Here is a 13,228-nt window from a genome sequence, read left to right as displayed (position 1 = left end):
AAAACTAATTTATTGTCGTTTTTTTTAAAGCCGCCATCTGTTTTGTCTGCTTAATGAACAATTTAAGAGATTAAAGTATCAAATGGATTTATATCAGGTGCACAGAGTGTTCGCAGTATTCACGGGAAACCCTGCTGGGATAATCAAATTTCACAGCTCCTTTATCTCAGTGAGATGGGAGATATCTTGTATACAAACCTGATATTCTGACCTGAGGGTGGCACAGGAAGGAGCTCATGGTGTGTCCAAAATGGAAACAGTTCATCGTCTCTGAGGTGAGGGGGGGCATGAACTGTGCTCATTAAATGCCTCAGCAGTCTTAGATGCTCATATTTCTTGTGTGTATGTGGAAATTTAGGCCCAGTAACAAGACAGTAAAAGATAAACCATTCATGAATATCCACGGCAAATATCGGGCAAGTTGTTTTTAGCCAGCAGCGAGCGGGATGGTGATGCATGTCTGTAAATTAGTCCACCACTTTGGTCCAGACTATTAAACCGGATTAAGATGAAATTACAGACCACACAGAAAAAGTTCCTACTGACTCTGGTCAGCCCCTGAGCTTTCTCTCCAGCATTTCAGGAGCTGTCAGATGGATTGCCATGAAATCCGGTACAGAAATGAATGTCTACCCTCTGGATGATTTATTATAACTTTGGTGATCCCTTAAAGGTACAGGGACATCAAAAATTCTTTTTTTTACCCTCAGATCAGTTAAATTATCAGAGGAGACGTCATTCACCAAACTCACATTAAAATGGCCACTTTGAATGGTTTGCACTGAAATATCAGATGTAATACTTGTTTTATTCCAATACAATTGCCATGCATGAAATGCCAATAATGTCTTTTCTTTACTGACATGTGTTTAATATATTCTGTGTCTCATGTGTTTTGCATAAAGGTTAAGAAATGTTTTTAAACTTTTTTCCCTGAAACTCTTCCCTGAGTTTTCCTGTGTGTCCAGTTTGCCCTGAAGCTTTGTGCAGTAGCAAGCTTGTTGGCTCAAATGATTGATGGCCATACGCGATCGTCTGGTTCCATCTTTGAAAGGTTTGAAGGACATTTTGATTTAGGCGTACGTTGTACACATCATTTGGATTGTCTCGAGTTACCTTATAAACAGTGTTACTGGAGAAGGTTGCTCAGGTTTTAGTCTTGATAAAGGTTGCTTTGCGTTGAGATAAACGTAACACTAAATCATTTGTCACTCTTGTTTTGAAGCTGCCATGTTCTTGTCCAAGTCTGTAAATATGTAAAACACTTTCTTACTGTCATTTAACTTATCAAACAATGACAGAGAAGAACAATTACCACTGAAAAAGTTCAACTTTTCCAAAGTTAATCTTGCTGTACATCTATATTTTAGTATGCTGATCCTAATCCTAATATATTTGAATAATACATGTGAGTAAAGTAATACTTCACAACAATATTATGTTTTAATGAACATTTAAGTCCATCTGCACTCCTGGCAAGATTTCAATACAGCCATGGAGTCCAGTGTTGCCTCTTCCACACAGGAGGAAGAGGAGGGGAAGGTGATGGAGGACAGGTGGAGGGCAGAGGTGTAGCAGAGGTCACAGCCACAGCTGTAGCTGAGGTGGGAGGTGAGGAGTGGAGAGGAGCAGTCGTCAAGCTGATTGCAGCTCTTGCCCTTCCTATGTGTTTCTGAACAGATGACCCTGTTTAGACTCAAACTTCCCCCGGGAGTCTGAATAGCTGGCCTTGATTTGTTTGTGTATCTTAATGGAAGTTAATTACAGAGGCGGATGCTGTGAACAGGACGGAATATTGATTGGGATTAGACATCAGTGTGAGGTGCAGGTTTTTTGTTTTTTTCAGCCATGCTAGCGGCGATTGCAAGTCTGGACCAGACTGAAAAAGCTTACCATGGATTACCGTGAACCTTTGTGCAAACATTCCTGTTCCCCAAAGGATGAATCCTACCGACTTTGGTCCCCTTATTTTTCCTCTTGTAGCTCCAGCAGATTAAAAATTAATGTCATTGATAACATCTCTTGACAACTATTGGATGCCATAGAATGGTATTTGGAATTTCATGAGAGGATTACTTTTCTTTATTACTTTAGTGATCCCCAAATCCCCTCTGGTTTATTTTCACTTATCCTGAGAAAGCATAGAAACATCAGCTGGATGAACAAGCAAAACGCTTCCACCTGAGTCTCTTCAAACAGCAGAATATGCATACAAGGGAAAACAATTTGAAATGTAAGAAATGTAGTGTTGTAAATGTAATGTAAATTCAGAACCCATCTGCTAATTGTTTGACACAATTTAGCTTTGTATTAGCTTTAATTTGAAGCGGCTTTAAGCATTACTTTCTTATTAAATAGCTTTATATTTCATGTGAGTGTTTGGTCAGTAACCCATCTCTGCACCTCCGGGCAATGGCAGAACAGAGAAAGCTACCTATTCCATCTCTCCCGATGGCAGCTTATACTAACAAACAGGCCAAGCGATGGAAAGAACTTGGTCAAAGGAAATGCAAATAGAGCTGGCTAGAAAGTGCAAGTGTGGTGATCCAGAGAGAAGGGAGACAGAACAGACAGGAAGTTGGCTAAATTGCCGACAAAGCTCACAGCAGCTTTGATTTATCTGTATTTATAATCAATATGTGTTTACAGAGATTAGTCGTCTCTCATCTCCAACTCCATTCTTGTGTTTCAAGTTGCTAATTGGACTTTAAGCCCTGACCTGTACACAGAGGAGGATGTCTTGACCTAACTTACTACATCAGAGGGCCCAAAACATTGACTGTCGCCCGCAGAGGCTAAAGGCGTCTCCCATTTAACATTTGGTAACAACACATTACGTGGTATTATGAGAATACAAACACGGAGGCAACATTTCTACAGGTGGATGCTGGACAGTACTGCGTGTAAGACTCCTTTAATGAGAAACAAACGAGACAGAAGTGCTTGTCTCACATATTTTGATGCAATCAGCAGCCATCTTGGATTCTGAAGTAGGTGTCCAACGACACGGCGCGTTGCAGTTAACTCAGAAATTCTCAATAACGACATAAACAACATAAACTGTTGTCAGATGAAAGCCGATGGGTTCCAAGATCAGTGACTTCCTGACTTCTCCTCTTCCGCCGTTGACATCTGTGGTTGTGGGCGAAATGCTGCAACAACTACTGAATGGATTTCCATGAAACACAGCAGATGGAGAACTTTTGTCTAGCTTGTCACATTTCGTCTAGCTTGTCCTTCTCTCTCTCTCGATCTCCCCGTCTTTCTCCATCTTATCGGGTGTATCTATAAATTTGTCTTCCAGGTTGCTGCGCTGCACACTTTTCATCTGTTCAGTGAAACATAGTGAAACACTGAAAACAGGGGGAGAAAAAGCGAACCAACCTCCTCTCCCCTCCCTCCTCAAACTCTGCTGTTGTCTGTGCTGCAGCCATCAGCAGGAGAGAAGACAAGCCACGTCCTGAAAGTCAGGGGAGCCTTCATCCTCCTCCTCCTCCTCCTCCTCTTCTTCCTCCTCATTCTCCTTGCAGACGGCACGGAAGGTCTGTTTCCATGACAACGGCAGAATTAAGGGCGAAGGAGCGCCATCCCAAAATGACACAACGGATTTAGGGGCTAGCGAGGAGATAAATCACCCCCGGTGAATTGATAGAGGAAACGGATTGGATTTTCTGGATGCGAACCGCCGCATAAAAAAAAAAAAAAAACCCACGCTGATGGATGTAGTTTGTCTGCGGCTTCTCTCGTTGTTGCGGTGAGTGACATCAATAAATAAATGAAAAGAAGAAGACAGACACAACAGCCGTCAGTCATGATCAGCGACACATTGAATCAATCACAGCGTGGGTGAAAAGCTTTTGATAACATAGTCTTTATTCTTAAACAATCACTAACTTCATTCTGATTTGTAATATCAATGCATATTTTTTTTTTTTTATTTCATCTCACAATTCATAATGCATATATGAGCGTGTTCCGATGCAGTGAAATCATCTGCAAACAAAGAAACAATAAATTATACTTAAGATCACATACAACCAAAGCCTTTTCTCACCCTTTCATACATCAACAGTCCCCCCCCCCCCCCCCCCCCCCCCGAAAAGTGCTCTCCTTTACGGCTTTCTCACATTGGCTATTTTTACCTCCTCGCTTTAGGCATCCCTTTTTCTCAAATCCTCTCATTCTGCTGTCAACCGTTGACATCGAGTACATCCAATTTCATGCATTGCTTTAAGTCCACATGTATCCCATTTGCACCAATATAAACCTCTAGAAAAAGATACCTAGATATGCTGGTCTTGCCTGCTGACTCTCAGTGTCACGTCTAATATACTGTATGTGTCAGTGTTAATGATGCAGGTGCCATGGAAGTCGAACTAATCTACCGTTAGCTCTTGCAGGTAACTCGCACTGGCTACGGACCCGGGCCCTGGGTGGAAGACCCTCCTAGATGATATATAAATGATATATCACTGCGAATTTGCTCTGTGCAACTGAATGTGTGCTATTTACTGTACATACCACCGACTCTCTAGAGAAGAGATGTATAAACTCTCGCTAAAACATTGCATAAAAAAGTTTGGTACCTTTTCTCCCCACATTCTAAACAGTCTCTCGCCTCACGCTTACGTCAACTTTTACAGTCATGCGATGTTTCATGCTTCGTCTCGGCTCCTTTTCATCCCTCCTAGACTGGCTCAGCTTAGCTGTACACCGCCTTTAATGATAAAATCCCCATCGAGCCACATCCCAATCTCCTTAAACCCCACACCAGTGGCCAGGCTTTGTGCAACGGGTGCTGGACAACGAGCGGCCAGCCTTTACGTCTGGCCCCATTCACGGAACAAGTGTAGGACTTCCTGAGTTAGACAAACTAATTGGGGATTAGGAATGAGCTATGTGGCGTACACGGCGTACGCGGTGTACCAGTCAATTCACCTTGTTTATACAGCCCTGTCAGCATGTTGATTTATGAAAGAGATGCTTTCCTCCACAATGCAGCAAATGGCTCATTTCATGGGTCATAAAACCAGTGCGGACGGAGACTGTATGGATTACCATGTCAGAGAAAACCAAGATGGCAACACACCCTCGCCCACCCTGGCTAAATCCAGATGCACTGGTTCCTCAATGGGACGTTCTGCTCACATTGTGAAGGAAAACCCTTAATGATTCCGACCTCACATGGAAATCATCAACAAGTCAGGTCAGCGGATTATTAAACAGTCAGGGACCCTGTCCACCCAGTGTTGAGAAATCTCCTTCACAATATAAGTAACAGAAAACAGTTCTTGAAAACCAGTCAACACGTGTCTTCACTGCAGGCTCGTCGAAACAACTTCCATCTTACTCTTTGCTTTAAAAAAAAAAACCCAAACAGCACAAGTCGTTTGTCAAGGATTATTTCATGATTTGTCCGTATAGTTCAAAAGCCTGAATACAGTTATGTAGTTATATTTTGAGAGCTGTTGTTATAGCCTAGCTAACAGCAGAGAAACAGATCTGTGTTTCTTGAGGTGCAAATGCGAAGTGACCGTTTCTAGGCCATGGCTCATAGTGCTGATGCTGGTCGATATCTTCCTCTCAGTTTCGGGAGAGAATATTTGGACATCTCTTTGCTTAAAACCTAATAATCCAAATGTTACGATAATAATGAAGCTATATTAAAAACCTTTCGATTCAGACTTACTTTGACAACCTTCTTCGTCGGACCTCTCTGCTGACAACCACATGAGATGCGTTGTCAGCTTTGTTATTACTATGATTTAGAGACATGCTAGACTGCTCTCTATTATATTGCTTATGTCAGTCCCGTCCTGTCGTGGCAGAACAACATAGGGGGAAGTTCACGTTAGAACATTTGAAACAGCCCTATCCGTCTTAGTCACGTTAGTTACACTTACAGTACACACCTGAGTAAATTACATCCCACCCCGAAGCACTCTGTTTCTTATTGGAGTTCAACACAGAGAACTATCAAATACATTCAGTCTTACCCTCACACCAGAGCAGGTAGTGCGACAGTGCGTTCAAGATCAAACTATGGGAGAAAGAAACATAAAGAGTAATTGAAAAATAAAGGTATTTTTCGTTCATCTCGGAAACAAAACAAGCCAGAATTACTGTGATAGTAACTGGGGATGGTAAAGATCAACAGATTAGTTATGATGGTGATGATGATGATGATGATGATGTTATAGTTATTACCGACAACAATAACACAATAAAGCATATGAGAGTGCAATAGCATTTAGAAAATAAGAAAACCAATGTATGAAAATTGAACATGTATTAAAGCTTGTTTTTCACAGCATAAATTGGAAATGATAAATATTCGCATTTGTGTGAAGAGAGACCACCATTCCTTTGTTTATTTATCACAGCTTTTTCTCTTTTTTGCATAAAATGTTGGTCAAGTCCTGATTGAAAATGTTTTTTGTTTTTTTTTTCTCCATATATATCCTCTGTGGTTTCATATTAATTCATCTAAAAGGTTTTCACAGGCAAGAGTTCAGTTTTTGTTTTTGTTGTCTTGGGTGTACAGTAATAGCTCCTTGTCGTCGTCGTCGTCATCGTCGTCTTCACAACGCCCTCTTCCTTTTTTAAATCAGAGGGGATGGTGGTGTGTATTTTGGGGGGGGCGGTGAGTTTTCCTAGGGCCCCTCCCCCCTGAGTCAGGACGAGGCCACACCCCCCTGCTGGAAGCCCCTCCCCCCACTGCTATGTGGAGTCCTGATTGACAGCTTTCCCTCCGTTCATGGTGGGAGTCCCTGAGCTCTTCCTGGAGCGGTGCTTGTCCTCTATCTCATGCAGTGACGGCTCCCTGTACATACAAACTGCAGCAGAGGTGTAAAGAGAGGCAAAGGAGATGGAGGGGGCAGAAGAGGAGAGGACAAAGAGAGGAGGAGCTCAGAAGGGGGACAATGGAGAGCAGATTGAAGAGATGGATGTGAAGACAGAGACAAGGTCAGGTGTGAGGCTGGTGGGACAATAATACCAGGCTGGGAGGGATAAGACAGAGAATCAGGTATGTCAGCACATTTTAATTTTTTTATTTTATCACACTGCTCAACAAGTTTTTATGACAAGAAAAGATCAGAATGAAGATTTTATACTGTGGGTAATGGGGGCGGGACTTGATAAGCTTTGGCTTCTCCCGCTTTTCCCTTTCGGCCATGTGTGTTGTATTATTTGAACAATGATGAAATGTGATGCTTATGAATTGACATGTCCGAAACAAACAACATAAATAAATAAATAAATAAATAATATCTAACACTGTTCTGACAAAAAAAACATTATATTCAAAAATAAAATTGTATGCGTGCCTGGTACTTGGAGAACAAAAAAAACAATAGACATTTCTGAAAATACACTAATTAGATAATGTTTTGCTGAGAGTTAGATGAGTGGATCGATACCACTGTCGTACCTCTATGACTAAATGACCGCTAAATTTGCTAATAAGCATAATTAGCACATTTACCTCAGTTAGCCTGGCAGCTAACATCATATTAGCCTCACAGTGAACATGGCTAGACACCATAATTGGCCTGAACACAGCCTCAGAGTGTAGAGGAGCCAGTTAATCAACAGGGCATACAGTATGGAGGCGATTTACAGCGGCTCCATCCAGGACTCTTACTGGGTTTTGGTGAGTTTTGTTTTGTTACTTCAGTAAAAGAGATACACTTTAAATATGGAGATGTACAATTGTGTTTTCCTGTTTAGAAAGAAAAATGGGTGTAAGAATTATTGAACGCACTGCTACCGGTTGTTACTGGAAGGGGTTATTCTGAGATAATATCACTTTTTGAGGTACAAAGTGGTATCACAAGACAAAATGGGCTGGGGCTAGGTCTTTAGCACTGCAAAACAATACATACTCATCTTTGATATAAAATCTATACCATTATTCTTCACATTCACATTCTGTTGATGATTTGAATCTGATTGATGAAACTTTAATTTTTTTACATAATACTACACATTGCAACTTTCACTATCTGAAAGAAGAAGAATAAGCATATTTCCTAAACTATAACCATAAATACACCACCTGTTCCTATTATAGACTATTATTTTTTAATACATATTAGAACTATGAATTTAAAAGACTATATTTGACATTTTTATCCTATTAACTGCAAATGTGTACACTTAAAATTACTGCCAACCTTTTCCAAGCTATACCATGAATTTTTTATTCCTCCCCATCTTCAGAGGAACCTCTGTTCTGCTAATTTCCATAATGGAACTTTCAGAGACATTAAAAACTTGCTTGAGATATAATCCATCATGGCATAAATGCACAGCAGTGTCACTGCAAGGTAATGTCTTTAAGGAACTCTGCTTGTGGCTGACAGATATGATGATATATGAAACTACCGTACGTTGTTGTCTGCCAATCTGAAACATTTAATATGCAAGAGTTAAAACATTGTTTCAGTGCCTTGCTTAATTGTTTTGTATCTAGCTGTTTAGATATCATTAGTACAGGACATAATGTATGCATAATCACAAAAAGGAACAAACACACATTAAGAAGATCAAATTTTCTCGTACCTTCAATGGGCCTGGGCACAAAGTGTGACGAGGGCTTTGTCTTCTTGACCCGGTTGCCCTTCATGACTTGTCCCTCCTTGGTGAGGCCGAGGAACCAGGCCCGACCCGACTCCTGCTGCCGGTACACAGTGGACGAGTAGATCACATAGTAGTTCTCGAAAACGGACTCCTTGAACTTGCACTCCGGCGTGAACATCTCCTGCAAAAAAAAGAAGGAGTCAGGGATTTAGGTACAGCATGCGGCGCGTTAAAGGAAGGCGTACAGGACATATGAATCGATGCACGCAAGCACACAAAATCAATTTTTGTATCCACATAAATATCAAAGACACATGCAGCGATAAACAGGCGGGTGGTTTTTAATGAAGTCTCATTTGAGAGGGAAAAAAAAAGAAAGCTGTGTCTCGTCCACTCTGCCAATATTGGCGCTCATAACTAGCATGTGTGCACTGCCAAGGTCAGTAAACATACTGTGTTCACACTCACACACACGCACATCCTGGGAATCCAAGTAATGAGACTGATAGCCTTATTGCAATATTGGTGAACAATGGAAGATTTCTATCTCCCTGCTTCATTATCAAAGCAGCGAGTCAAGGAGAAAGTCAAGGGGACACATGGGAGGTGGAGAGGATGACAGGAAAAAAAAATGGAATGAACCAGACATTGGATACACCGTCAGGACTGAGTGTGGTGCCAGATTGTTGCCATGACTGCTCTGGAGACGAAACAATGCTCCGGACAGTGTCACTCATTGCAAACAAATGTGGCTTATTCTAAAGAAGATAATTGTGGGACCAACTTTTAAAATTGGCAGGAAAATACTTCTTAATCTAAACTTAATAAAGCAGCTGAGCTGATTAACGTGCGCCGAAACGCTGGATGCCAAACCTCATCACCTTTACCCCCTCGTCTCTGCCTTCTGAATGCTTCCTGACTGAAAGAGGGCTAAATTAAAAACTAGTCAGTTTGAAGGGCGGGGAAGTCGTGTGTGTCAAAAATAGATGCTGGTGATGCGGAACAGCTGGCTTGGTGGATGTGTTGTGCCATCTCAGTTTAGGCAGGCTTTGCAAGGTTTGTCTGTGTGTGTGTGTGTGTGTATGTGTGTGTGTGTGTGTGTGTTGTTGTTGTTGGGTGCCGGTGCCGGTGCTGTATTTCATTCATTAATATCTCCTGCAGGGTGCTGTGCCCTTTTAAGGTTGTCCAGTTGACTGACAGCCCAATTCTGCTTCCCGCTGGAGGTGACAGTTTGTGTGTGTGTGTGTGTGTGTGTGTGTGTGTGTGTGTGTGTGTGTGTGTGTGTGTGTGTGTGAGGGAGAAAGAGAGAGCATTTAAAAAGTGAATGAATAAATAAAGAAGGAGAAGCGGAAAAAGTTAAAGGCTTGGGTCAACCAAATTGCAAAAAAAATACTTTCTCAGTTACCTGCAATTCAACTTCAGCTTCCACTCCAATACAATGGAGGTTAAATAGATTTTTATTTGCTCAATTCAAGCTCAAAGGCAAAGAAAATAAAATAAAAAATTGATGGCTTCTGGGCTGCTGCTGTTGATACCGTAGTTTTTAAGTACCGCGTTCTTTTGAGGAAACTGTACCAAAAACTCATCACAGAGATGAGATTTAAAGATGACACTTTAAAAAGTATTTTGCAATGTTTAAACCTATGGTATGTAATTTCTGCCACCCGGGGTCTCTCAATCAAAACTTGGAAATGAAAGGACCTAATGTGATGACACTTTTAAGTAGCACTGGTTCATGGGAGTTGTTGTCTTCATTGCCGAACAACCACAGTTGCTAAAGAAAATCTATCTGATGTAACTGTATTACACTATTCACAGACGTGGTAATGTTTTAAAGCTTTACGTTTAGTCACATTTGCCGACCTCCTGCCTCACTCTCTGACGTATCATCTGATGTTGATACAGGCGACCAAAACTCATCTTCACTGCATTACGTCTGAGGCAGAAATCTCGGTTACCTGTACAATAGAGGAATGTGTTTTTGTAATTCAGGTGAAATGACCTTGAAAATGTGTTTGCGGGACCACATAATGCACAACTAGACACTGACGTATCACCACCTTATTCAGCTGTTGTGGCAAACATCTTACAAAGAGCATATTTATGCCTCCAGGGGAACAATAACAACATTTGTTTTTATCTAAAATCATGCCTCCATCAACAGGAGCTCTCTTTCAGCTCTCCATGGACGTCTGAGAAAATTATCCATCTTTTTATTCTTAACGCTAGATGCTCCACTATGTTCACAAGCTAGTCTGAACATTGTCTTTCTGCTGTTTGGTGCCAACATGTAGTGTTCTGAGGATTAATCAGAGATATTTTGCTACTCACCCTCTTGCTAATTAAGTTTTGCAGTCAATATAACATTTCAGTCAATCAGTCAGTTTTTATTTCTTAACAAAAGTCATCTCACGCCACCACATGAGCAAGTCTAGACCATACTCATCGATTTATCTATTTACAGAGACGCAACATTTCCCCAAAAAACTGCCATTCAACAGGCAGAAACCTCGGAGCAGAGCCGGACTCAGTGGTGGCCATCTGCCTGGACATTTCTGGAGCTTCACTGTGAAACAGCATTGTGGCACTCTTCTAATCAACTGAAGTAGATTTGTTTTAAAAATGTGAAGAGAACAGTTCTAAAAGTTGCTCAATGCAGCTTGTACTGTGTAATCCAAGTCTCTGCAAGCCCCAAGATCCCGAACTGATTTGAAAAGACGTCATGTACAACCTCGACGTGCGGTCAAGGTCGTGCATCTGCTCCAGACGAGTTTCACGCTAACGCATTCCTCTAAGCAGCAAGACGAAAGAATTTAATTTAAAAAAAGGTGTAAATAACATTTTTTTCAAATCAATTTGGGATCCTGGGGGCTTCCAGAGCTTGGATTACACCAGACGAGCTGTGTGCTGCTGGTTCATGTTTTTCGGCCAACTCACTGTTGTTTGACTGTGAAGTTCATCGGCATGAACTGAAGCTGAGGGGAACTACAGATTTTGATGATGGTAGTTTGTCACTATAAGCAACACCTTTCACATACATGCAGTAATCTAATCCACTTTTCGTGTTAAAATATTGATTAGTGTGGCCTTAAACTCCCAATCTAAATTGAAAACAACGCTGTTTGAAGAGTGTGTGTGTGCTGACATGGCCCGACACAGTTCAGCAGATTAAGCCTCAGTGCTTGCGACTGCCCATTTTAAGACACAGCAGTGCACAGCAGGCTGTGTAAAGGACTCGGGCAAGGTGAGGTCACATGGTCGGCGGTGTGAAAAACGTCTCGCAGGGTCAGCAGGAGGGAGGACAGGCTCTGTGGAGAGCTGGCCACCGAGTTTATCTGGGCCTGCCGACACACTGTCAAACAGCAGACATCTCTCTCTCTGTCGGGGCGCTGGGGGTCACGTCGTGCCTGTCTGGCTGTGTGGGAACATATGTGTTTGAGTGGGCGGGGGGGCAGACAGTGATGCATTTCACACCGCCAGGCTTTGTGCCTGCTTCATCTGTTTGGAGCCCAAATCAGGCCGAGCTCGCACACGTACGTACGCACCCACATAATCACATAAAGCGCGCTCCGCTATCCTTCACATTTGCTGTGCTGACACACTGTAGGATCCCCTCCAAATTCGTCCACAAGGACGACACTCTGTTACTGTCTCGGAAAAGGGCTCGGAGCAGTTTAGAAAGCACCCTGGCTGTGGCTTGGGAATGATAGGGGTGGAATGTAAGTGACTTTGAAGTGTTTGACAGAGCACCTTGTTTTGCGGATGACTGAGTGGAAATATGAGGTGAAGAGACGGGGTCAGAGTCTCTCGTGATTAATGAGATCTCCTTAATGGACACACGTGAACCAGAACCACATGGGAGGGGAAGGGGAAGCGCAGATTGGCGGAGGGGACGCTGGCACGCGCAGTCTCAGTGCAGCACACATGCTGCCATACATTAAAATGCACGCCAACAGGTTTGCACTGTCACTTCCTCCTCCAGGAATACATAATCAGCCAATGTTGTTAGCGGCACAAAACAGGGGAAATTAAAAAAAAAAAAAAGACGTGCCACGTTTCAGGGCTTAATGATGGTAAACTGATTACAAGGACGCCTATTTATATTCCGCGGTGATCTGAAGGAGAAAGGCGAAGGACTTGTTAGTGAAACTGGGCACGTGAGGCCGCTCGGTCTCCGCCATCAGGGGTCTCAGTAGGGAGCTGGAGATAAATAAACACAGAGGACCACCTGAGACCAGGGTGAACAAACACCACCAGACCCGGGACGGAATATAAATGTTTTCGGCAGCGTCAGCACGCGGGGAAATTTACAGCAATTTCAGCAGACTGTCAGCTGAATTTAAAGCACCTAATACAAGTTTTTAAAATAGACGGATGTGATTCTTCGAGCACACGTCTGAAAAAAAGGAAATGACTTGATGAACTGGTCCACAGGCAAAGAAATCTACAGTGATCGTGAGTCATGAAAATCACGAAAAAAAGGGAAAGATGGACACGAGACAAGATGCAGAGAAGGGTAGAAAAAAAATGTCAGCATCAGTTGCTGGCTGGAAATGCACATGAAATCAACCAATGTGATGGAAATGGGTGTTAACACCCCACAAAACATGCCATTATGCCGACAAACAATCAGGATTGGATGTAC

At 42.3% G+C, this 13,228-nt stretch overlaps 1 protein-coding gene across 5 annotated transcripts in view; it reads right to left on the bottom strand.

Moving 5' to 3' along the window:
* Positions 1-3,851: 3,851 nt before the first annotated feature.
* fgf12a (fibroblast growth factor 12a) overlaps positions 3,852-13,228 on the bottom strand; it is a 46,184-nt gene continuing 36,807 nt past the window's right edge. For all 5 annotated transcript variants that reach the window (XM_030401698.1, XM_030401696.1, XM_030401697.1 and 2 more), the window contains 2 exons: positions 8,566-8,764; positions 3,852-6,836 (listed from right to left, as the gene is read on the bottom strand). In XM_030401698.1, coding sequence (XP_030257558.1) covers positions 6,721-6,836; positions 8,566-8,764 — 315 coding nt within the window. In that variant the 3' untranslated portion in view covers positions 3,852-6,720. The remainder of the gene's footprint in view (positions 6,837-8,565; positions 8,765-13,228) is intronic.

This window comes from Sparus aurata, chromosome 21 (genome assembly GCF_900880675.1).
Source record: "Sparus aurata chromosome 21, fSpaAur1.1, whole genome shotgun sequence".
Lineage (NCBI taxonomy): Eukaryota > Metazoa > Chordata > Actinopteri > Spariformes > Sparidae > Sparus > Sparus aurata.
This window is presented reverse-complemented; position numbering and strand designations above follow the sequence as displayed.